Genomic DNA, 27,949 nt, shown 5'->3' with positions numbered 1-27,949 from the left:
CTGAATGTTCTATGTTTAGAAACACTGAAACATTGCGTTAATGACGTCATGATCATTATGACGTCATTATATCAGAATGTAAAGTGTAGAAACTAAGAACCTTTGATTCGGTTAAAGTGTTGTTATACTAACGTATTAGAATCCAAAATATTGACCTTGGTGAATATTTGTTTCTACTAGGTTGGTATAACACCAAATTGAATTCACCAAACGTCCACAATTGATAAATACTATATCCCCATAAGTACGTGTAATGATGACAAGTCTGCCAAATATACGGTACATATTAAATCTTTCTTTCCTATATCTTTCATTATTTCATCTTGTTTATCATGAAAAAAATAACATTGTTTGTTGTTTACAAATGAAATTAACGAACAATAGAATTAGGTATATATAGTAGCCAAGCAGAAAACAAGTTGATTGTAGCGTTATCCTGTCTGATCACAGCGTTAATCACTGTAGTCTGTAATTGATTTACCAAGAATTGTTTCAATATTTTGTCTTTCCATTCCAGAAAGTAAAATCATTGATTTTAACGTACTTAATTTGGTTCTTAAGTGACTGCGAGTGCTGCAAATTTAAAGAAGGATACAGTGATTTTTTTCAATTATTACTTTAATTTTTTTAAATTTAATTCAATTAATTTAATTTTTTTTTTATTGTAAAAAATAAATAAATGAATGAATAAAAATAGTCTTAATGTCTCTGCATAATTTCTACAGTTTTGAGCCTAACGGCGGATAAACCTTCTACATGTGCATGTAATTGTTCACCTCTAACTGGAATGTGACGTCACTTTTCACACCTGACACAAGTGTGACGTCACTCTTCAAACCTATCAATAATGTGACGTCATAGTCCTAATTTACAGCTAACAGCTACATTAACAATGTATGTGGCGTGCATGTAGCTATTTACACCTAACCTTTGTCCCGTTATGGCATCTGATACATTTTTAGCATCAGTTTTTACAAATAATATCAATGTAACATAACCTTTTATACCTTGCTCTTACGTGATGTCATTATTTACACGTGACGTCATTAATGTATCACAACTTTAAACGTTAAAAATAGACGTTAATCTCCACACTTGACTAGATATGATGGCGTATGGATGCACGTGTTATCTCCATTGTTTGCCCAACTACAGTCGAAGTACATGTACATTAACAGGGTCCCCGTTCTAGTACATAGTGCCACTTTAAAACGACTTTAATTATCTGTTATAGCTCCGTACATGTAAAAACATCTCTTATTCAGCGATAAGTACGTATCACAGTTTTCCACATCTCCCGCACGTGGACTTGTTATAGACATGTAATTCTAAATGTGTCTCGTTTTAACGAAACAGATCTCGATAAAATCCATATAAGTAGAGAACTCTGACTATAGTGATAGGTAAAATGTTTTCTGTGAACAACCATCGCAGACGATAATTAAACTCGTGTCTGTTGCTTGGTAATTAGATGTTAACGGTGATCCAGATCGTGATTGGATGTCTGTTCCGTCGTCACATGTAAGAGTGCGTTTGCAGACGCATTTTTAGATTTTTTTTTTTTTTAGAGATTTCAGGAAAACTGAACAGGATCGAACAGACACATACTTATTTCAGAAATCCCCATACCCAATTCTTCTGCAATGTATACAAGTTACAGTCTGCATAACGCATCCATAAATCAAAGCATGCCCTTTAAAACCAGTCGCCAGTCTGGTAGCTGACCTGCAGCATTCCAAATATGGCCTGTTAAGAATTTTTATTTATTTTTTCTTATTTATTTTTTTTATTTTTGATACCTTGGGGATATCTCAAAGAACGATTCGGAAACAACAAAACTAAATCTCATACTTTTTTGTTTCGATAAGGATAAAATCGCAAACATCTGTCTCTACACAGTGATGTACGATACACACTACAAATGGGAATCTGTTAGATTTATCGTAAATTTCTAAACATAAAAATTAATAAATTGTGATTTGACAACGATTGCTTCATATTTCAAAGAGGAATGCTGCTAGAAGCTGACATATTTCCTCTTAATTTATTCCGAGCTCGAAATTTGAACCATTTTGTTAATGGGCGATAATTATGAATTCAATATCTTTAAGATAATATCATGGTTTTTACACCGTGCCTTCGGTCGTGTTGGAAATATATACTGTTATAATCGCATTCTTCCTAATTTACGCAACGAATATTGTATAGTGTCAGTTGCCGTGACGACAGACATTAAAACATCAAAGAAAATAAACATTTTGTCAGATGTGAATTGGATTTTTAGCGCACAGTATAACATGATATACCTGATTCTGTCGACAAGCATTGAGACATACGAGTTTTACTCCTCCAAACACCAAAGATCGATCACTTCCCGTCACGTGATAAGCAGCGAGATACTCGTGTAAAAACTATTTGGCATACATAAAATATACATCACGTAGATATGTTACAGAGGATTGGAAATCGTTTCTTTATATCTTTAAGTGGCTTGACACTTCGATTTTGTGTCTTGTTTATGTTGCGATAGGTAAGGGCCACCAATCCTCGGCTGGGACGGTTAATTTGGTGCTTCCAATGGGAATAACAAGCTAGCAGAACATGGTAAAATGTAAAACAGTAAGTATGTTTTATAACTAGTGTCGAGGCCAAACACCACTATAAATATCCTAACTGATAATAATGTAATTTCATGTGTTTTCAAGATATACTGGTACCGTGACCCCTGTTCACCCAAGGTCCTGGTTAATCTTTTGATTTAAACAATTTTATAGGAAAGGATAACAGATCTCAAGCTACCTGTAAAGAAAGAAAAAAACCCACATGGCGCATGTCGGGGGAAAAAAGGGGAGGGAACTTCTTAATAATATAGGCTTTCTCTTCGTGTAAAAAGTTTACCGTGAATACCGAGTTTTAGTGAGGCTATTGGGAAAACGTACTAAGCCCTTTATAATCATTTAAGCAGATGCTCAGAATGACAAAAGGGACTCCTAATCGCTTTAAAAATGAATGATTTATATTTTTTGAAACATGATGCAAATAAGATGGTACTAGCTAAACAAATAAAGTTGTATTTTTCAACAAGAACATTTCGAAACCGGGCTTTGAAAATTTGCGACTGATAAAAAAAACAACTTCATTTGGAGTTAACCCACCAATCTATTTTGTTACAGTAAAAGAGACATGTTGCAAGGGTTCTTCTTCTTATAGTAACTCCCTTCCGTCAATAATGACAATTTCGTGGAGTGTTTTGGTGTTGAGTGCACAGTGGTGCTGATTTAAAAAGAATGAGATTTTTGTTTTGTTTTTTGTTTAGTATGGTTAAAAGGATGAAAAAAACTTGTTGACCTAGTATTTGTTTATGAGGGGTTCAAGGACTGAGTGTGGTATGTGTGCCTTGAAGCCCTCTAGTGTGGTGAACTGTACTGCTGCTACCGGGAGGAGGTTCCATTGTGTAATTGTGTGAGGAAAGAAGGAGAATTTATATGTGTCCTTGGTAGCATATATGTGTTTGTAAGTGTAGGGGTGTGCTTGTCTGGTTCTAGAGTCTGTTGGGTGAAGGATGTTGCTGCATTCTATGGCTACATGTTGGTGTATGATTTTGTAGAACAGAATGAGTCTTGTTACTAGTAAAGTCCTATCAAACACAATAATGTATTTGGGACGAAGATTTATATACATGTGTAAGTGTGTAATGCAATAATGAAAATCCAAACTGTTAAAGAATGTCAATAACAATTTTTTTTCGAAAATAGTTTAATATGATTTGATCAAAGATTATTTCAAACTTCGGGATAAAGCAAATAGTTTAGCTATATAGAGAAAAATCAATATGTCTACATTTAGATTGATTTTTGAAATTGAAAAGAAGGGGGGTATAAATTGTATGCATATTTAGATGGATCAATATGTATATATACACATACAAAATAGAAACTAGGTTTGTTTACACACAGATAACAGAATTACAATCTTTATCAGTGACACTGACTACGAGTAAATCAGTCTCGGTGGTAATTATACAAGTGTCTCTTTAACTATCTGCAATAAGATTCGTAAGTTTGGAAATGCGTGATATAAAATTGAATATTACTTTCTACACAATGCTTTCGACGCGTTGAATTTATATCGAGCGCAACTAAAGGCGAAATCTACATTCAAATGTATCACCATGACAACTAACGTCAAAATAGAAATCAACATTGACACTGATAATATAACCTTGTCATCCAGTGTTGATATCTACTGTCACATGTCGACATTTTAGGCATTATTCATGGTAAGTATTAGTGATTGACTCGTGGAACAGGTAAGTATATTTAAATTTCGCGGGCAAGGCAAAGCGCGGGAATTACCTGGGCACGCGCATGGGCTGTGTGTGGAGAAAAAGACAGGTAAACAATGGCGTAACCTGTGGTATACACGACAGTGGGTGAATTTGAGGGAGTTCAACGAATAAGCGTGAACTACAGCTCACGGTAAGTGTTCGGTAATTACCTAAGATATGTGTGTATGTTATTTGTAAGTTATTTGATTCTGTGAGTGTTTTAACGTGTAATTATAATATATAGATTAGTAAACAGGTGTGCAATATATATGTACGGTGAGTAGTGAGTGCGAACGGGGTTCGAGCGCTATGTATTTATATCATTATATCACCATATGCAATTGTATTATAGAGTAATTGTATGTTTATACATTAATATAAGGATGTGATCGTGTGACAGTGCGGTTTCCTAGTGAGCGACGGGTGTATACTATATATATATATATGTATAGCATGGCATAGTGTAATTATGGGTATTTCTATATAGATATTCCATTGCTAGTGTATAGTATATATGTAATATATAATAGGATGGAATAGCATAGTTATTGTCGTTATTTATATTTGTAGCTTATTATCCAGTCCAGACTACTCAGTTTGTCTGCTAACAAAATCTACGGTAGCCTATAATGGCCGAAGAATATGGAACTCCAGTTGGCATCTACGGATGTTTGTACACACCATAAGTCGTGCGTCATGAATAGACATTCATGTTGTGTTGGGATATGTGTATCCTAAGAGGGTTATACTGTTGGTACAGCCCGCAGTTAGACACTACTTCCTAGTATGGATGCCGGGAGTGTCTCGTTCATGCTGAGGTATGGGGACCCGGTGATGTAGTGGACCAGGTGTTTACCGGAGACGAATCAGCAGCTGAGATACTGTTCAGCTACAGTCAAAGGCCGGAACATTCTGTGATGGAGACATTTGTATTTGTCAGCTGAGATACTGTTCAGCTACAGTCAAAAGGCGGAACATTCTGTGATGGAGACATTTGTATTTGTTCGTGGAGGATAGACTTTGTTGTGAACAGAGATTTGAGTTATCAGACTGTTTGACTATAACATAGTGATATAGTGTAGTGGTGTAATATATATATGTGTATTAGTGTAGATTAGGGTTTTTATACATATATAGATTTATTAATATTTGTGTAAGAGTGGTTTATAGCGAGTGTGAAAGAGTATGCCATATATGACCAATATGTTTATGTAGATAATGTAAATAAATGTAAATATTGTAATCGAGCCTTATTTTATCAATAACAACATCATTTGCTCGGCATACGTTGACAATTTTTGGTGGCAGCGGTGGGATGTTGTTTGTAGTTGTGAACGGATATGTTGGTTGCCTTAGTGAGATCCTGTGAGTGGTCCATGCTAGTTTCTTCTTTCAGCTAGGGTAGTTGTTAGTGTAATAACCGGAGCAGAACGTGTACTGACTGCTGAAGGTAAGTGACCTTAGAATTAGCATATTCCTTTCAGATACGGTGTATGAGGTTATTTCATTTGATACAGGTAAGTAACCTTAGCATTGACGTTTCCCTTACAGGTTTTGTTTAGGGTAAGTGTCTATGGGTTTTCTATTTTATTGGTTGATTTATTGTATATGTAGCTCTGGTTTTCATTTTTTTCCCCACCATGTCCTCTACTCAAGAATTGAAACGTCTTGGAGAAGAACTTGAATTAAAAGGAAAAGATCTTCAGGATTTTATTCTCAAAGAACAAGCGAGGGAGCGTGAGGAAAGACAGAATCAGAGAGAGCTGGAAAATGGAACGTAGTGAGAGGGAACTGAACATGTTAAGAATACAGGCAGAGTTAGAGAAGGAACGAGAGGCTAGGTCTATGCGAGAGCATGAGCGACAGCTGCAGTTGTTGGAAATGAAGAGCAGACAAGTGAGTGGAGCACCCCCACCGAGTTCACGTTCTGTTATCAAGGGGCCAAAACTTCCTCCTTACGAAGAGGGAAAGGATAACATTGATTCGTACTTACAGAGGTTTGAGCGGTACGCGACAACACAAGGATGGGTTAAGGATAGTCAGTGGGCACCCAACCTGAGTGTGTTGCTGAAAGGAAGAGCCCTTGATGTTTTTTCGAGACTTCCTGTTGAGCAGAGTCTAGACTATGAGGTGCTGAAATGTGCTCTACTGAAGAGATTCGAGATGACAGAGCAAGGTTTCCGGAAGCGGTTCATAGATGGTAGACCGGAAAAAGGTGAGACCTTTAGCCAGTTTGCTGTTAGACTCGACAGTTATTTTCAAAGATGGTTGGAGATGGCAGGTATAGAGAAAAGCTTCGAAGGACTGAAGGATTTGATGGTTCGAGACCAATTTCTTCGTGCCTGTGGAACGGATCTTACGTTGTTCCTTAAGGAGAGAATTCCTAAATCTATTGGAGAGATGTCCAAACTTGCTGACCAGTATGCTGAGGCACGAGGTGATGCATCCAGCTTAGCTAGGCCGAAGTATGGAGGGCATAAGTCAACTTCCAGCAACACGAATCAGCAGGGACAGTCTAGCAAGATTACTGATACGGGACCTAAAGACAAACCGAACACTGGTTCTGTGAAGCATTGTTACATTTGTCAGAAAACAGACCATCTTTCATTCAATTGTCCACAAAAGGTTAGTAAGAAGAAGAATGGAGCTAATTATGTTGCTTCTAAGGACAAGAAGAAAGACGGAAAGTCAGGTGTTACGCAAGTAAAGAGTGTAACGAAGACGGCTGACGAGGATGCACATGTAACTGCGTCTTGCAACGAAACGACGGAAATGCCGGTCGTACAAGGATTTGTTGGGAACCATCCTGCGTCAGTTTTACGGGACTCTGGTTGTGAGCGATGTATTGTCCGGACATGTCTTGTAAGAGATGAGGATCGCACTAGTGAGACAGAGACGTGTGTCTTAGCCAACGGACAAAAGGTTGATGTTCCTGTTGCTTACCCAGTGGTGGATACTCCTTACTTTAAAGGTAAAGTTCGGGCGTGGTGTATGGATACCCCGGTATATGACTTGATACTTGGTAATATCAAGGGAGCCAGGAAGCCATATGATCCAGATAAGGATTGGAAGCGAGATGAGGGGTTGGACGCACATGCAGTACAGACAAGAGCACAGAAGCGTAAAGAGGATAAGCCGTATCGTCCGATCAAAGTGCCAAGTGTAAAAGACCTAGGGTCACCGGTGGATATCAAAACTGCTCAAGGGGAAGATGATAGTCTGAAGTCCGTTTGGGAAATGGCGAAGAATGGAACTACGAAGGACCGTTCCGATGGTGGCCAATCTCGGTTTTATGTATCCAGGGGACTTTTGTTCAGAGAGTTCAAGAGCCCTATTTCTGCAAATGGACACTTATTTAAACAGCTTGTGGTTCCTACGGTGTACAGACCAACAGTTCTGCAGTTAGCTCACGAATCCATGATGGCAGGTCACATGGGAGCGAAGAGGACACTGGAGAGAATAACCACGGAATTTTTCTGGCCAGGAATAACTTCTGATGTGACAAGATACTGTCGGTCTTGTGACGTCTGTCAGCGGACGTACCCTAAAGGAAAGGTTGGTAAGGTACCAATTGGATCGATGCCGTTGATCGACATTCCTTTTCATCGGGTGGCCATTGATATTGTGGGACCATTGGATCCAGTAACAGAGAGAGGCAATCGGTATATACTTACCATTGTTGACTATGCGACAAGATACCCCGAAGCAGTGCCATTGAAGGGAATAGAAGCTGAACGGGTTGCTGAGGCTTTAGTTGATGTCTATAGTCGAGTTGGCATACCCCAGGAAGTCTTGACGGATCAGGGTGCGCAGTTTACCTCGGATTTGATGCGAGAGGTAAGTCGGTTGCTGTCTATTCGTCAGTTAACTACGACACCGTATCATCCGATGTGTAACGGCCTCGTTGAACGATTCAACGGTACCCTGAAGCAGATGTTGCGAAGGATGTGTTCTGAAAGACCTCGTAATTGGGATAAATATATCAACGCCTTGTTGTTTGCCTATAGAGAAGTTACACAGGAAAGTCTTGGTTTCTCGCCATTTGAGTTGCTCTATGGACGCAAGGTGAGGGGACCGATGATGATTCTTAGGGAACTGTGGACCAAGGATATTCAGGACCCTGATATCAAGACCACTTATCAATATGTGATTGATCTGAAGGAGCGATTGGAAGAGACTTGCAAGATGGCTCAGCAGAATCTGAAATCAGCGAGGGCTCGACAATCGATCTACTACAACAAGAAGGCGAAAGACAGGAAGATGAATCCTGGGCAGAAAGTATTAGTATTGCTTCCTACGAAAAGGAACAAGTTATTAATGCAGTGGAAAGGACCATATATGATAGAGGAGAGAAAGGGGTCCATGGACTACAAGGTCAAAGTCGATGGAAAGTCAAAGACATACCATGCCAACCTGCTACGACTCTATGTGGACAGGGAGACGGGCTGTGCAGTCAAGGATGTGCCAGGTGTTCTATCTGTAATTTCTGCCATGGCTATTGAGGAAGGAGACGGTAATGGTGGAGCGTTTACAGAAGATGAGATTGTTACGTCACCTGAGCCGACAAGAACTGAGACGTCTGAGGATGTTCTGATATCAGAGTTGCTTAGTAAGGAGCGGAGGAAGGATGTTCAGAATTTGTTGGATGAGTTTGAGGATGTTCTCACGGATGTTCCAGGGAAAACTAACCTAGGACAACATGACATCGTAACATTGACAGAGGAGCCAGTCAGAGCTAAGAGCCATAACATACCCTACAATATGAAGAAGACGATACAAGATGAAGTCAAGAAAATGTTAAAGATGGGCGTGATAACACCATCCGAGTCCCCGTATTCTGCTCCAGTGGTGATCGTCAAGAAAAAAGATGGCAGTAATCGATTTTGCATCGACTACCGACAGCTAAATAGAGTCACCATTTTTGATGCGGAGCCTATGCCGAATGCGGATGATATCTTTGCACGGCTATCTGGACATCGGTACTTTTCTCGACTTGACCTCAGTAAAGGGTATTGGCAGGTGCCCATGGCTCAATCAGCGAAACAGAAAACCGCGTTTTCGACTCCTGTTGGTCTGTTCGAGTTCTCTGTGATGCCTTTTGGTTTGGTTAATGCGCCTGCTACGTTTTGCCGAATTATGAGGAAATTGCTCAAGGACATGACTGGGATTGAGAGCTTCATAGATGACATTCTTGTGTACACAAGGACATGGGAAGAACATGTTTCTGTCTTGAGAGCGCTATTCCAGAGGCTTCGAGGAGCGAGACTTACAGCCAGACCTACCAAATGTGCTATTGGCTATGGAAGTCTGGAGTGCCTTGGTCATATAGTCGGAGATCAATGTCTTGCGCCAAATCCAGAAAAGATAAAAGCTATCCTTGAAGTGCCGACACCAGAGACAAAGAAGCAAGTTAGATCATTCATGGGAATGGCAGGCTTCTACAGGAAGTTCATACCAGACTTTGCTTCGATATCAGTTCCGTTAACTGATTTGACTAGAAAGGGACAGCCACATCGAGTTCAATGGAAGGAGGCACAAGAGAGAGCATTCATTACTTTGAAGAAGATGCTATCATCCAGTCCGATACTCAAACTGCCTGATATTGAAAAGGAGTTTGTGCTACAGACCGATGCGTCAGACTACGGGCTTGGTGCCGTTCTTTTGCAAGAGGATGAAGGAACCTTATTTCCTGTTGCCTATGCCAGTCGAAAGCTTAAAGGCGGTGAAACATCCTATGCTGTGGTAGAGAAGGAATGTTTGGCGGTGATATGGGGAATCTTGAAGTTCCAGAAATATCTTTATGGGCGACAATTCACTCTCGAGACTGATCACCAGCCGTTGCTATATCTCAACAAGATGAAAGGGACCAATGCAAGACTCATGCGATGGGCTTTGCAGATACAGCCGTACCGTTTCACAATTCGAGCAATCAGAGGCAAAGACAACGTCAGTGCAGATTGCCTCAGCAGGCTGTAGGATGGAGGAATTCAGGAGTTTTGTCTACTTTCCAGGATATATAGTTTTAGGAGTAAATGTCTTATGTGTGATGTGAAAATGAAATATGTTACCTATTTCATTTTTCTAAATGGGGGCGTGTGTCACATGTCGACATTTTAGGCATTATTCATGGTAAGTATTAGTGATTGACTCGTGGAACAGGTAAGTATATTTAAATTTCGCGGGCAAGGCAAAGCGCGGGAATTACCTGGGCACGCGCATGGGCTGTGTGTGGAGAAAAAAGACAGGTAAACAATGGCGTAACCTGTGGTATACACGACAGTGGGTGAATTTGAGGGAGTTCAACGAATAAGCGTGAACTACAGCTCACGGTAAGTGTTCGGTAATTACCTAAGATATGTGTGTATGTTATTTGTAAGTTATTTGATTCTGTGAGTGTTTTGACGTGTAATTATAATATATAGATTAGTAAACAGGTGTGCAGTAGATATGTACGGTGAGTAGTGAGTGCGAAGGGGTTCGAGCCCTATGTATTTATATCATTATATCACCATATGCAATTGTATTATAGAGTAATTGTATGTTTATACATTAATATAAGGATGTGATCGTGTGACAGTGCGGTTTCCTAGTGAGCGACGGGTGTATACTATATATATATATATGTATAGCATGGCATAGTGTAAATTATGGGTATTTCTATATAGATATTCCATTGCTAGTGTATAGTATATATGTAATATATAATAGGATGGAATAGCATAGTTATTGTCGTTATTTATATTTGTAGCTTATTATCCAGTCCAGACTACTCAGTTTGTCTGCTAACAAAATCTACGGTAGCCTATAAGGGCCGAGGAAGATGGAACTCCAGTTGGCATCTACGGATGTTTGTACACACCATAAGTCGTGCGTCATGAATAGACATTCATGTTGTGTTGAGGATATGTGTATCCTGAGAGGGTTATACTGTTGGTACAGCCCGCAGTTAGACACTACTTCCTAGTATGGATGCCGGGAGTGTCACGTTCATGCTGAGGTATGGGGACCCGGTGATGTAGTGGACCAGGTGTTTACCGGAGACGAATCAGCAGCTGAGATACTGTTCAGCTACAGTCAAAGGCCGGAACATCCTGTGATGGAGACATTTGTATTTGTCAGCTGAGATACTGTTCAGCTACAGTCAAAAGGCGGAACATTCTGTGATGGAGACATTTGTATTTGTTCGTGGAGGATAGACTTTGTTGTGAACAGAGATTTGAGTTATCAGACTGTTTGACTATAACATAGTGATATAGTGTAGTGGTGTAATATATATATGTATTAGTGTAGATTAGGGTTTTATATACATATATAGATTTATTAATATTTGTGTAAGAGTGGTTTATAGCGAGTGTGAAAGAGTATGCCATATATGACCAATATGTTTATGTAGATAATGTAAATAAATGTAAATATTGTAATCGAGCCTTATTTTATCAATAACAACATCATTTGCTCGGCATACGTTGACATCTACATCAACCTCGTAATGAAACGGCGTCGTAACACACCGAGAATAAAGACCAATAACGTCTTTAGGGTAATAGGAAACTAATTGTAATCATCGCTTATCACCCCCATCAAACCCTCAACCCCCATCCCCATCCGACCCCCTCCAAGTCAAGTACACCCCCTCCTGCTTTCCTATGTTCGGAGACTCAAATGAGAAACGCGCCTATATCATTACAAACTTGTGGTCGTTTTTTTTCTTCGTGGCGATAAAATTTTAGTTTTGAAACTACACAGATGTAACAGGATGTACTCATTGTACAAGGTCAGACATGTTTGTGACGTCATCTATGTCCGCGGGAGGTGGAAGTTATAAAAAAAATATCATAGTAAGATCATATTCAGAAGTGGAAGAAAAAAATAATGAAATCCAAGATCTGAAGACAGTTTGATAGGAAGAAGCGTTCATACAGCATGACCCTGTTGCATGATGGGAGTGGAGCCAACAACATGGTGGTCAAATAACAAGATGTGCCCAACGTGACATCTACAAGCTTGATGACAATCACCGCTGATTTGGTTCCAGTTTTATTGTTTCATTTTGAAACAAAATACGTCGATAAATACATGCTATACGAGTCACATTCTTTAACAACTTGGTGGCGTGCCTTTAACATCCGCGCCACTGCTGGCCGTCTCGTGGTAATGCTAACGTATCTCATCCTATAAGTATATATAGGGGAAATTTAGCACTCTCGTAAAAACCTGGCTTTGTCTTGGAGGTAATCACAAGCCTTTTATGTAAGCACATTCGTCTTGCTTATATAGAGACAATTTGAAAACAAGACGATGAATTATTCAACGTTGTCTGTTGGACTAATGTTTGACGCGTAGTCTTGCACTCTCTGTTTCAAAGGCTAAATCGGCAAACGACAACCAAGAGCTAATGCGTATTGAACATGTACTTGCGTTTATATAGCATTGTAAAATATGCACCTTAGATCAAAGTTTGCAGGTTCACTACAAACTCAGTACAATCCCTAGGCCAGTGAAGATGGTTTTTTATTATTTTAACATTTTAGAGGTTGCTGATGCGGGAGGTTAAGTAAGGATGGGACATTAATCCTATAGACTCCCAGGGAGGTGATTATACCAAAGTGTTAATGTGGTGGGGGTATGTGGAATCCTCACTTTCAAGAAAAGCTGATAATAGTTTTCTTTTTCTTTTTTTATTTCCGTCTTACATTGTATATCAAATTCTGTCCATTTAGTCACTTATCGTTTCAACATCCCAAATGATATTTATTGTCCCTTAGAGTTTCGTAATCCGGGATAATAGATTTAAGTACCTTCACACATTTCTATTCATTAGGGTCCAATTGCAGTGTCACCGTTCTTTGAGTTGTGCGTTTGTTATAAGCAAAGAATGCTCCATCACACGTCTGTTCAATCCGTATTTGTTAATTAGTCGCTGACTTAATTATGATTGGGCTAAACAAAACGGTAATTATAACAATTATAACTAAAACTCGACAAACCGAGGTCAAATGTGATACCTTTTAAACATAAAAGGAGATGAAGACATGGCGTTTAACGAGGCTAATCACATGCGGGTCGAAGTAAAATGTAACGGAAGTCACATTCGCGAGTGGTCACAATATAGCAGTCGTTCATACACTAGAACATTAAAGGACATAATATGACTCTTATCGCAAACAGATATTTCTGAATGGTGAACCTTTAATATTTTATGAATTTAAACAAAGAAGACCTTGTTCATTAAAAATGAACTAAACATCAATCTGTTTTTTTATAGTTTTGAGTAATTTAGTAACAAAATGTCAACGGTCAGTTGGCAATGAATGTTTCGTAAAATACATTTGGATGGGTGAGTGATAATGAAATATAACGACAAATTTTCCATTTTCAAAATGTTTTTTTTTTGTCCATGTCCGTGCGTCTTTATTTATGCGCTGATCGTCATGAGTCTCCCGTAGTAATTTTTTTGCAGAAAATTTACCATTCTCAATGTCCATATACAAGTACAATACAATGCTTCTTGACCCCTGTCAGAATTCGCTACAATACAATGTTTCTTGGCCGTGTCAGAATTTTGCTACAATACAATGTTTCTTGCCCAGTGTCAGAATTCGCTACAATACAATGTTTCTTAACCAGTGTCAGAATTCGTTACAATACAATGTGTCTTGACCCCTGTCAGAATTCGCTACAATACAATGTTTCTTGACCCCTGTCAGAATTCGCTACAATACAATGTTTCTTGCCCAGTGTCAGAATTCGCTAAAATACAATTTTTCTTAACCAGTGTCAGAATTCGTTACAATACAATGTTTCTTGACCCCTGTCAGAATTCGTTACAATACAATGTTTCTTGACCCCTGTCAGAATTCGCTACAATACAATGTTTCTTAACAAATGTCAGAATTCGTTACAATACAATGTTTCTTGACCCCTGTCAGAATTCGCTACAATACAATGTTTCTTAACCAGTGTCAGAATTCGTTACAATACAATGTTTCTTGACCCCTGTCAGAATTCACAATAAAATGTTTCTTGACCCCTGTCAGAATTCGCTACAATGCAATGTTTCTTGACCTGTGTCAGAACTCGCTACAATACAATGTTTCTTGGCCCCTTGTCAGATTTCGATACAATATAATGTGTCTTGCCCCGTTCCAGAATTCAGTACAATACAATGTTCGGATGACACGTGTCAAAGTTCGGTACAATACAATGTTCGGGTGACACGTGTCAAAGTTCGGTACAATACAATGTTCGGGTGACGCGTGTCAAAGTTCGGTACAATACAATGATTGGGTGATCCCTGCCAAATTTTAAATATATACGACATCGTTTCGGGATCATTAACGCCACAGATCATTCCAGGTGAAGTTCGAAATCATTAAAAGTGAAAAGGCGTCACATTTTAAAACCAAGATGTGTTTAAACATCAATTATCCCGATTGATGTTGCTGATTTGAATGTGACGCGTTTAATTTTCATAGTTTTACAACTGCAATGTGTCTGGTTATATCGTTAGTGACAATTTAGGATTGATAGTGATCGAGTCGAACTCGGATGTGTATCGGCTGGTTTTTTTTCCAAATCTGTCCTAACGAACAGAGGCGAGAACCATAGAGGCTTCACAATTTACATTATGATGTGAGTAGGTACTTTGATGTTGTGTGCCGTGTTAACCAAGCCAAGATTTCCTCAGCTGCTGAGTACCGTAAAAAGCCATATCATCAGTAAAGAAAATGTGAAATCATTTTTGACGAAAGATATAAAACGAAAGTGGCATGCGAATACATCTGAACATTTGGGCTTTTATCAAGTTACCTTGAGACCTGCCAATGGACAACGCTCCGTCATTGGATGAAAACATACTTACCTACGTGATCGGTATCAAAGAGGCGCTTAACAGGTCCACAGAGATTAAAATGAGCATATATCTTTTAATTTCCATCTATATGTCATTGCGTAATCTACTTACATTGGCCAGTTGCCATGACTCACAAGCCCACGTGATCAATTTTTGGAAGCTATGCTTAAATGTCACCGTTATTTTATTCATATTCGAAAAGAAGAACACATGGGTATGGGAACTGGAATCGTGATACGAGGGTCGTACACTTCCACTTGTACGTCAGCGATAACTACAACACATTTGGCGGGATTATTAAGTTTCCTAATTAATTTAGATTTATTTATATTATTCCAGAACAATAAACAAGTACTAACTTAGTAAATCAAAATAAAACTGAATAGAGTTAACTGAAAAGTAACAAAATTGACAGAGTCATGCAGGCTTCATAGCTGGAGGCTGGGCTACGTGACCGAAGGTTCGCTAGTTCGAGTCCCGACATTGTATTGTATCTTTGAAAAAAATAATTTACTCTGTTGTGTTCCAGTCGACTAAGCTATGTGGAATGTGGAAGGGCAGCGCAGGAAATGTCGTGTGTAGGCTGGTAGCGCCAAAATGCTCCCAGGGGACATGGTTGTTATTACTGTGATATAGTGGTACATTTGGTATATGAGAATGTCAAATGAATACATGCATATTACAAATCAAATGAAATCGTCATCACAGTAATAATCCCCGAACAAGACTGCATCATAGAAATAAACACCGCACAAAACCGACATCACAGAAATAAACACCGCACAAAACTGACATCACAGAAATAAACACCGCACAAAACTGACATCACAGAAATTAAAACCGCACAAAAATGACATTTTAGAAGGACATTACACAGACGAACATCACGAAAAACTAGACATACACAAAACTAGCCTTACACAAAACTAGACATACACAAAACTAGCCTTACACAAAACTAGACATACACAAAACTAGCCTTACACAAAACTAGCCTTACACAAAACTAGACATACACAAAACTAGACATACACAAAACTAGACATACACAAAACTAGCCTTACACAAAACTAGACATACACAAAACTAGACATACACAAAACTAGACATACACAAAACTAGCCTTACACAAAACTAGACATACACAAAACTAGCCTTACACAAAACTAGCCTTACACAAAACTAGACATACACAAAACTAGCCTTACACAAAACTAGCCTTACACAAAACTAGACATACACAAAACTAGCCTTACACAAGCCTTACACAAAACTAGACATACACAAACATGCAATACTAAAAGTACGACGGCTGATTGATAAGTTGTGAGGCTCGTATTGAAGGAGATACTCAAGGATGTTCTGTTTAAGCATACTATTTTCTGACTATATAGGGCCGTGTACCCAAGGACTTGTCTCATTTGGTTAGTTTATTTCGACGAGGTAGCACTAAAGTAAACAAGACCAGCGGCTTTTGCAACATGGAAAAAAATCGGTTAGGGTTAGGATTTGGGTGAAAGAGTCTGTCATTGCCATGGCTGCCATTCACGATTGTGACTTTAAATTGATAGAACATCCGCCTTATTCACTTGATCTCGCTCCATCAGACTTTCATCTATTTCCAAAACTGAAAACAGCTATTTCAGGCACCCAAACCTTAAGCCTAACATGCCGTGGATGACTTCTGAACAGCCAAGAAAAGGAGTTCTATAAAAGTGGCATTGAGGCCCTTTAACACCGCTGGCAAAAGTGTATAGATACTGAAGGGGGGTAATGCTAACCATAGAACCAGGCACGTTTAGTAAATCTAAGCAAAGGAAATATGTTATTGACCAATAATACATGATGACGACTCTAAATCAACCAATAATTCTTCATCTACTTATATCTCTTGAAACCTTGTGCTGTAAGTTCCTTGTCGGCGTCTCTTAAAAAAATTACAACTATCCTCCTCGTCTGTATTTGAGCTTTAAAACGCACAGTTTGATATTCCTTATTTCCCTTCGGCGTTCTTTGCTTCACTGACGAGTGCAATCAGAAACAGATATCTGCTGCAGCTTTACATTTACCATTCAGTATATACTGTATATTTACCTTTACCATTCAGTATATACTGTATCTTTACCTTTACCATTCAGTATATACTGTATATTTACCTTTACCATTCAGTATATACTGTATCTTTACCTTTACCATTCAGTATATACTGTATATTTACCTTTACCATTCAGTATATACTGTATATTTACCTTTACCATTCAGTATATACTGTATCTTTACCTTTACCATTCAGTATATACTGTACCTTTACCTTTACCATTCAGTATATACTGTACCTTTACATTTACCATTCAGTATATACTGTACCTTTACCTTTACCATTCAGTATATACTGTATCTTTACCTTTACCATTCAGTATATACTGTATCTTTACATTTACCATTCAGTATATACTGTACCTTTACCTTTACCATTCAGTATATACTGTACCTTTACATTTACCATTCAGTATATACTGTACCTTTACCTTTACCATTCAGTATATACTGTATCTTTACCTTTACCATTCAGTTTATACTGTATCTTTACATTTACCATTCAGTTTATACTGTATCTTTACATTTACCATTCAGTATATACTGTATCTTTACATTTACCATTCAGTATATACTGTATCTTTACCTTTACCATTCAGTTTATACTGTATCTTTACATATATCATTCAGTATATACTGTATCTTTACATTTACCATTCAGTATATACTGTATCTTTACATTTACCATTCAGTATATACTGTATCTTTACATTTATCATTCAGTATATACTGTATCTTTACCTTTACCATTCAGTATATACTGTATATTTACCTTTACCATTCAGTTTATACTGTATCTTTACATTTATCATTCAGTATATACTGTATCTTTACCTGTACCATTCAGTATATACTGTATCTTTACATTTACCATTCAGTATATACTGTATCTTTACATTTACCATTCAGTATATACTGTATCTTTACATTTATCATTCAGTATATACTGTATCTTTACCTTTACCATTCAGTATATACTGTATATTTACCTTTACCATTCAGTTTATACTGTATATTTACCTTTACCATTCAGTATATACTGTATCTTTACCTTTACCATTCAGTATATACTGTATATTTACCTTTACCATTCAGTTTATACTGTATCTTTACATTTATCATTCAGTTTATACTGTATCTTTACCTTTACCAGTCAGTATATACTGTATCTTTACATATACCATTCAGTATATACTGTATCTTTACATTTACCATTCAGTTTATACTGTATCTTTACCTTTACCATTCAGTTTATACTGTATCTTTACATATATCATTCAGTATATACTGTATCTTTACCTTAACCATTCAGTATATACTGTATATTTTACTAAATATACATGGATGTACATTTTTGGGTGAAAGTTCTTCTCATGAACCAAGTTTCTGATGTTCACTATTATCATGTACCACGTCTAAATTCTACAAGATCATGGCGCTTATTCAGACTTGACGCACCTGGTTCTTGTTCTTCAAAAATATCCAATATCTTATTAGTTTACTTTTTAAAACATTTGCCTTCATTATTTTCATTTTCTTAATTTCTCTTCTAGAAATAAAGATGCATATATAGAACTGCATATCCAGAATTAAGACGCTGTTACGTGTATGTCTTTGTACAAGCATCATGAACAAAGCCTTTAGATTTGAGTCACCTTATTGACATGAAGGTTTAGGAAGCAGCGATACTGCTATCACGAAATGGAAAGTTTACAAAAGAAAAATTGAAATCATCACACTTACCACACAGATCATGTTTAAGCCGTCCATTTTAGTTGAAGCAATAGTTAATTCAAATACACTTACAAACTACACTACAATGCAATTAATTCTTTCAGTGGGATTGGAAAACAAGCTGTAAACTTATATTAATACCGTCCATTTTGGTTCTGTTCTAAAGAAATATTGAGTTTTCGGTGTCCTTGATTTGATGTTCTTGAGAGTAAATGTATATTGTAATTGACATAGTCAATACGTTTCTGGTTTTGGAAATGAAAAACCATTATCAATGTATCTAAAGGTCGAAATAAAGCATTGGAAAGGTTACCTGGTCTAGTAAATTTGTTGATAACGTCAAACTGATATGTCAAACAAAAAAACAAACAAAACAAAAAAAAAAAAAAATCGATGGCCTGCTGAGAGATCTGTAACATACCCGAAAGAAAAGAAATTGTCTCAAGTAATGCAATCACTGTCATGATTTCATCCTTGGGATATTTCATATTCTATGTAATTGAATTTTCAAAAAATATGTTCAAGCATATATAGTTTACGACCATATATTTTACAGCAGTTCGCCTTTCATGAAAATGCGGTATGATGATGCGGAGAATGGAAACGTAGAGTGTTCCAACATTTTACGTTTCCAGTGACTGTTAAGTAAATAAGGAAGAGCCGACCAACTCTAGGTGACACGTGTTATCCGTGGACATTGTTTATCGTATATGAGTGTTTATGTTTTATATGTATAACATGTGTCTATATGGACGAATTGAAGAAAAAATATCCATACTTTCCTCGTCTTCCAGAGTGAAAGTCATTTCTTTCCGTGAACAATTTTTTTCCAGTCTGTCTGAAGCTAGTAAAAGGTTATGTTCACGACGCCTGACATTTGAAATGATAGGTACAGAGTTTAATATCTCTGTAATAATTATAGAAATAATCACTGTAATGAGGCCGTTTTAAAGCGGTTTTTACAAATCATTGTTCGTGGTTATTGGGTCTAAAGCAACCAGCCAATGTCCTCCTCAACTCCCCGGGGTAGCAATGTACAGGAAAAGTATCCACTTCTGAAATATAACGTACATCGTCTAGATATGTAGACAAAGCCATTTAATCCTGCATGTAACAAATGCGAAAGCATTATACATTTGTATATTTGTAATCTGCACGGCAGTTGCAATGGAGGAAAGTATACTTTTTTCTGTTTTTAAGACATCTGGAAAACCATGATAACTACATAAAAATAAATAAACAAATGAAAAGTATGATTTTTCTTCTTCTGAAAGGTATTTGAAATTAAATATCTCTATCCAAATGACAGAATTAATCTTGTTTTGATATATGTTCATCTTTATGATTTCTGCTTTTTTATCTCGTTTACTAGGAACCAAGTAACGAGTAAATCTATCTTTCCTGTGAAACACATTCTCGGGAAGTCCGGAGATTGATAATCTCGAATGAATTTTAAAGGCAGCGGAGAGAAGCATCATGATCAAGGATATAATTGAGTATCTTTCCTGGGAATCGAACTAGCGACCCTTCGGTCATGTTACCTAACCCGGCGGCCTACCACTTGAACACAAAGCCTTCTTGTAGAGTCATGTTCGGGTCTCAAAACCAGAATGTTTACCATCGCTAGCTTTAGAAGTTTTTTTGTATATACACAAAAAAAATGTACCTATATGTAGCATCACCGTATCTCAAAACAGTCCAAAAAGTCTACGTTGACAGGGGAAAGCGGAATTGATTGTGAACAATCTCACCAATTTTGTTTAAAATAGAAAAATCTTTGGCGACAATTGCTTATCAGAGGGGTATAGATTGCACTGCATGTTCAGCTGACCCGCTGACTGCAATAGTATTTTCCTCAGAAAATGGGGAAAATCAAGATTTGCATAGATAGACCACCTAACGTCACGATTTGGCGGACATTTGTGAGCCGCTGACAAGTAACTAATACGTCGTTATTGGTTAAAGGATAATATGCAGATAGGGTTTCCTCCATCAAGTCTTGCTCGTTTTGCACACAGAAAATATAATAGTGGTGTAATAATAAAGAGTGTAAAAGGATAACCAAATGCGTCATCTGCAGACAAGTCTATATACTGTAAATGTGGTTATTTCCTCGGGGTTTAATTTCGCGATATAAAAAGGTAATCTATTCACGTGGGGGTTATTTCCACGATTTTTTCTTTATCACAAAATTATACATGCGGAGGAATTTCCGCTTCCGAATTGCCTTCGCGTAAAATTTCCCCTCGCGTAAATTCCCTTGTTTACAGTACGTATCACACAAATCGTTCATATTGTTACTATTCCCGTTCAAGCTGATAGACCTTACGGTTTAATCCAATCTGAACATTAAGTATTATGAATTACATATATACTTTCTACAAGCCTGTCTCCGTACTGATGTTAGTGTTGAAGATCAAACGCAACAGTTCTCTCACGGAGATTTCTCATAACCTCAAGACAATACATGTACTTAAAAAAAGTAGTTTTTTTTTAAAATCGGAATGAAACTTTATTTATCTTTTTTTTCTTTCTTTTTTTAATTCTGATACCTTTCTACGTAATCTGTGTGGTTTGCGTTCATATCTACAAGTAACAATCGCCAAAACCGCACTTACTGTGAAACAATGGGAGCCATTATCAACATCAATGCCGCGTCTGCTAATGTAAAGCCGCTGGTCTCTGCGTCTAAGTTGTCGAGAGGTGATGTTTCCCAAATAGGGCTCTCACTTAAACATCCTCTTACATCGAACAGCTAGATTTTTTTTCAAATCATTTGGGAATATTTTAAAACCAGATCGAAATATACAAAATTCCAATGGTAGAGATAGTGTGATCACTTTTGCAATGTAAGCTGTGAGTGATCGTTAGACGAGTAAGCCCTCCGCTGACACAACACGCCTGCAAACTTTACTAAAATGTACATGTAGTCATGTTCATCCTGGGAGTTCTGAGGACGAGAGCACGTGTCTAACCGTCGGTAACAATGGCTACATGTAAGGTCATGGATAAGGCGTTACTCTATACTTACCGTGATACTGATGTATATACACCATATACACACACAGTATCAATATACAATGTACATGCATATTATATCTATATATTGCAGGTTTTCCGGCTACACACGTGACTGAGCCAAAAACGAATGGCGATGGGGAACGCCTGTGATTAAAGATTAAAAAAAACTGCCCTGACAGTCACGCAGCAATTTTGCAATTGGCTCAGCGTGACGGGAAGTGAATTGGATTTATTTGAGATTTCGGGAGTTTGCGATTGTGTCTAGATGTACAACTGGAACGTGGACGTGAATGTAAGTATACACTTCCTAATTATATTTTATAATGTTTTTTTATTTATTTTTTTTTATTTTTCATTAACTATTTTTTTTTTCGTCATTACTTCTACAGTTGGAACCGTCTTCAACATTATGGTTCCCTTGACAACAATAAAGGTATCGCTGTTTGTGTTCCGACATCTGCACCTCCGTTCGACAAATACGTCAAGTTTGGAGCTGCTAATGTTTGGTTTATTTTGTTTAACGTCCTATTAACAGCTAAGGTCATTTAACGACGGCCTCCCGTGCGTGCGACATGCATGCGTGTGGTGAGTGCGCATGTGTGTATTGGGAGGCTGCGGTATGTTCGTGTTAAGTCTCCTTGTGATAGGCCGGAACTTTTGCCGATTTATAGTGCTACCTCACTGAAGCATACTGCCGAAGACACCCAACAGGACACCCCACCCGGTCACATTATACAATGTACTGACAACGGGCGAACCAGTCGTCCCACTCCAAATATCCTGAGCGCTAAGCAGGAGTAGCAACTACCATTTTTAAAGACTCTGGTATGTCTCGGCCGGGGAAAGAACCCAAAGCATTCCTCACAACGGCGAACGCTCAACTAAAGGCCAAAAGTGGGGCATTGTCAAGGGAGACATTAGGAAGTAGATTCGCAGTGTTTGTTTGACTTGTATTTTCTAAATTTCAATATTTTTCACACCATGAACTTGTAAATGAAAGTGTGAGTGCCTTTTGAAAAGATAGTAATGTAACAATTTTAATCATCAAATTGTCTACATTTTCAGGGAAAGATCGTTCAGAGATATTGGCGTCTGTAAGCTTACAGTATCGTAATATATCCGACTAGAAAAATAGCTTACATGTAGTTAATTCGTTGCAGTGAACAATACGAGTATTTGAATGGGAAGAGCTAATCTTCAACAGTAAAATAATGATAGGGACGTCGTATCAACATCATTACCAGTTGAAGCCGAGACCAATTTTAAATGTCTGGTAACAGCTGTTTTTCGTGTGCGACCTGTAGGCTGTTTATATAAAGCGCCATAAACCATCTGAGTCGGTTTGCCATTTGTGTGACGCTCAAATCCCTTAATGTCAGCAACCTTTACATACAGAGCTTCATTTTAACATTTTCATTGGTATAAAGTCAAGTTTTTCCGGACGGCGAAAACGGTCTTTTCTTCATGTACAACAAATATCATGTAAACATGCCTCAAATGCATACAATGTCATGTTCTCAAAATTAAAACAGAGGTAGAGTCCACGGAACCACAAGTCTCACTAACATCAAGTAAATTCAAATTTCTCAAAGCAATAGTTATCAGTGAGGGCGTAATGTTTACCACAAAACTGTTCGAAAAAGTTCGTCAACCTGCGTCTTAAGGAAGTAAATTTCTGTGTGTGAGGCTGTTGTAGAATACGTCTGTAGTGCCTCGGGCTTTCGGGTGATATACGTAGACATGGTCAATAAATGTCTAGTTACGGAAACATTACGCCTACATTTAGTTCTAAATTCATGTTTGAAGGGGCTGCTCAGTTGTTTGTTGTCTGTACAATCCTTTGACATTATTGGAAGGTTGTTGAGTTTTTGTTTCCGACGTCTGTCGTTTTTTAATTTTATAAATTCCTCAGATTTTACCGATTTTACCAATTTTATTGAATCATGATGTAATGACACCTTCATTTACATCTGGAAATTTGTTTAGACCAATCTCGGTTTTTCCTGACTCCCCCTTTTGGATTCGCTCAATATTCGTAGAGATGTGGAGCAGTCGTACCAAGCAGTTTTCGGAACATAAATCAGCTGCATGTCAAAAGAGGGGTGCAATCAACCTTAACCAAGATATTGTCAACAGAAAATTAGATCGTTCTCACTAATTTTTAATCCATTTGGTCCCCGTCGTGTTTTTATTTAGTATGTTTTGTTCATCATAATCCCCATTCTCCTTTTTGTGTCGCAGGCGACATGTACATAATTTATGTAGGTATCACTTTGTCGGCGGCATTGGTGTCGGCGGCATTTGTGTCGGCGGCGGCGGCGGCGTCCGCAAAGAGATTTCCGTAGATAACACAAATGCAGATCTTCCTTGCCAAAGTGCTTGCTTGGGATTTGTTTACTGGTCCAAAGGTCAAACGTTAATATTACTGTTACTATAAATAGAAAATATGTTTTCGTGCAATGACTCTTGTAAGCAACGAACTTTCTGAACAGGGGACACACCCACTTTTTTATGGAATTCTTGTTTTTAAAAGTCTGGACAAAACGGCTGTATAGCCTGTTGGCTCAACTGTAACTTACCTAAAGGTTTGAAAGGTGTACACATCTCGGGTGTCCTTATTTACGAGTGTAGGGTCGTTAGGGGGATATGTAACGATGACCGTTACAATCAGTACTTATTCATTTGGAAAGCGACACGGTTATGGATATATAAATGCCCATAATGTTCTTCATTGTTGTAAATTATGAATTTCATTGAAATATGGGTCCTTGGCATCTCCCCATCCAGATCCTAACATGACTTTCAATCTTTTTGAGTTTTTTTTTAAATTTTATTTTGTCACCTTTTATATATCAACACTTCAGGCCATTAACATCATTAACGAGTCCTTTGATCAAACAGCTGTAACAGTTTAAGTCATTCATCTCTTTACTGTATCTATCCCTGAACTTGTATTAAAGGTGCTAACATCTTGTGTGCCTTTTGAACAATCTTTCAAAATTAACATTATTTCACAAGAAAGTGAATTCACAACTTTAGTGTGAGGTTTGCAAAGAGCTTAAAAGATAAAGTTCTAATATTGGAGGCTTTTTGAAAATGGAAATGTTCAATATTGATCATAGCCTCTTTAATGCATTATCACCTCTGCGCGCTTAACACCGTAATACTGCATGATGAAATACATATGCAAAATATGTGGTGAAATTGACAACATGTTGAGGCCAAGTAAAAAAAATGTGTATTTTTAGTTTCATCTCCGAAAAATCAGGCTAAGTAGGTGGTAGATAGTTAAATACAAACTTTTTACTGTTATTTATAATGGATAGTTTGTCTTTAACGAAACTTCTTTGATAACTGCAATACGAAGTTTGGATTAGGTAGACAACATGAACGTATAATAAGGATTGCCAGAGTTGAGGCGACTTGGGTTCAACCCCCTGAACAATAATTGTCTTTAACAGCAGGGCTTCATGCTCCACTCACCGTTCACTAATAGTTTATGCAATCTTAAACATTTGTAATTATACATATAGTTCACACATTATCATTATATTATGATCGTTGAAATAGGACACCTGTTGATGATTTTCGGTTCTTAATGCCCGAAGTTACTATTTTCCTTATCATTATATTATATTCGTTGAAATAGAACACATGTTAATGATTTGCGGTTCTTAATGCCCGTATCTTCATCACAAGTATTCATTATTACAGAAAAGATTATAAATGTTGTGTACATAATTCAAATCAGATACCAATTAAAAAAACTGGAAAATACATTCGCATAATTAAAAAGAATGTAATCTTTATTTATTTTTCAACAATTACGACACAGGTTATACCAACTTACATTAACTTGTTGACCCAGATGGAAGCGCAATATTATTTACCAAAAACATTCCAAAATTTAAATTTAAGTATTCCATATTGTTTTACTTTCGACTGACAAGGCTGATTTTTTCCATCACATTTGAAATTCCACATCTTTTTCTCGAATACCTCTTGCTTCTATTTTAAAACTTATAGTAGTTGGAGCTAGGGTTAGCGTACTCCTATACGTATATGAGGTCTTATTCCACCTGATTATATTGGTGGATATTGCGACCTCATATCCCCTCCGCGTGTTTTTCTTGTAGCTGCCAGCGCCCTGATTCTGGGGCGCGACAAAAAAGTGTCATAAACCATCTAAAACAATAATTCATGTTAACAAATATGTGTACGCTTACTTGTTGATGAAGTATGAATCCATTTATGCACAAACTGTTGATGGACACCTCTTAAATATAATTATATCCACAATAATTCACTTGCAACCTACTGTGTTAAATACCGGGTCACTAAAACAACTTTGCTGTTCCGGTTATTATAAAATACCCAATACAAATAAAACGGATAGCGTAACGTAATATTTTCACAGCGTTTCGTTTGTTTCGTCTATTTCAACTCCAAATTTGGATAAACCGGAAATAACCTCGAGAGGTCACAATCAAAACTTAAACGACAAAAGAGGCTAATAATCACTGATCTTGGATATAGATATGGACACATGTTGTGTAACTTTGTGTATTTATGATAGATAAATAGAATAAGGTAAGTCAGATCATTTAAATGTGAGTAAAGGTAACTTTTAAACGACTTTAATTAGGTGGGTCACAGCAACAGGTTTTACGTGCGGTGGTGATTAGAGGTTACATGACAGCCTGTCAAAAGTTTCCTGTCGTGTAAACCTCTAATATTATTGGAGTAGGGTTAGCGTTAACCCTTACCCTAACCCTAGGCACTAAAACGACAGGATAGGTAGAGAAACCTGAATCACATTTTTGTTTATTTGGCCTAATATTTTTTCTCGGTTTAATTAGAAAGGAAACACTTTGCAATATAAATTTCTGACTGGTGTTTCTGGATCATGTGTGATTTGTTTTGGCGTCTACATTTCAGGCGTCTTTGGGCCACACGTGCGATCCTATATCAAGACTTTTTTAGAATTGGTATGCGATATTTTTTTCTGTTGATGTAATACCACCTCTTAAAATGTTCAAAACCAATATATTTCTCTTTGGAATTTGAGCGCCTTTAGTAGATCGTTCAATTCTTTTAAGCCATAAAAATGTCTCTACCTTCCGCCGGAATAACGATCTATAGGATGCTGTGGAAACAACTTTCTATTCCCAGCGATAAAATGCATTGATAAATCGGTATCTCTGATGGTAGCTAAAAGTAACATCAGTGTAATTGTTTTCTGGACGTCTTACAACAGACATGACCAATATTGTGTCGATTATACAACATCTTATGCTGATATTGCGAATTCCCGTTATCATGAAATCAAAATTGTATGTATGTAACACAATGGTGCATTATCTTGTCTCTTGTTTAGACCATTGTAATGGATTGCTCGTTGGTGCATCTGACACATAATTAGCCTCTTGTAGAGGGTCCAGAACATAGCAGCACGCCTGGTTACACGGATTACCAAAGCTGTCACACATGTTATAGAAAGTAATATAAGGGTTGATGTTTTCAGTATTGTATAGGATGTCGTCATTATATGATTTGATTTGATCATCATTTTATGTAATGTGTTTGTATGTTCTACGTGACAGTTATGTCGTTCCATAGTTACCCGTATCAGAAAGAGGAAGCACACCACACCAATGTTTTTCTTTACATTACATTGGCTACCTGTGTGATGCAGGTCACAATACAAAAGTTTGATAAACACATTCAAGGCACAATACATTAATGTATTAAACCTCGCCTGTTTGCGTCGGATTTTAGATTCTCCCGAAGACTTCCCCTTGCCTGTATATATCATCATTAATTTGCCAATTAAGTTATTTACATTGTGTAATACTTGAATTGCATTGTATCATACAATGTAACGCGCATTGGAGTTATTTTGTATATTAGATAGTGTA

The 27,949-nt window shown here is 37.5% G+C and overlaps 2 protein-coding genes across 2 annotated transcripts in view; both read left to right on the top strand.

Moving 5' to 3' along the window:
* LOC117343460 (neuronal acetylcholine receptor subunit alpha-10-like) overlaps positions 1 to 27,949 on the top strand; it is a 127,119-nt gene that overhangs the window by 21,154 nt on the left and 78,016 nt on the right. The window contains exon 2 of the mRNA XM_033905815.1: positions 22,123 to 22,323. The gene's annotated coding sequence lies outside the window, so the exon portion shown is untranslated. The remainder of the gene's footprint in view (positions 1 to 22,122; positions 22,324 to 27,949) is intronic.
* LOC117343459 lies at positions 5,648 to 11,793 on the top strand. Its single transcript, XM_033905814.1, has 2 exons — positions 5,648 to 10,656; positions 11,076 to 11,793. The coding sequence occupies exon 1, from the start codon at positions 6,098 to 6,100 to the stop codon at positions 10,301 to 10,303; it is 4,206 nt and encodes a 1,401-aa protein (XP_033761705.1). The 5' UTR covers positions 5,648 to 6,097; the 3' UTR covers positions 10,304 to 10,656; positions 11,076 to 11,793.

Source organism: Pecten maximus, chromosome 15 (assembly GCF_902652985.1).
Source record: "Pecten maximus chromosome 15, xPecMax1.1, whole genome shotgun sequence".
In the NCBI taxonomy this organism is placed as follows: domain Eukaryota; kingdom Metazoa; phylum Mollusca; class Bivalvia; order Pectinida; family Pectinidae; genus Pecten; species Pecten maximus.
Note: the sequence above shows the minus strand (reverse complement) of the source record. Positions and strands in the feature narration are given on the sequence as shown.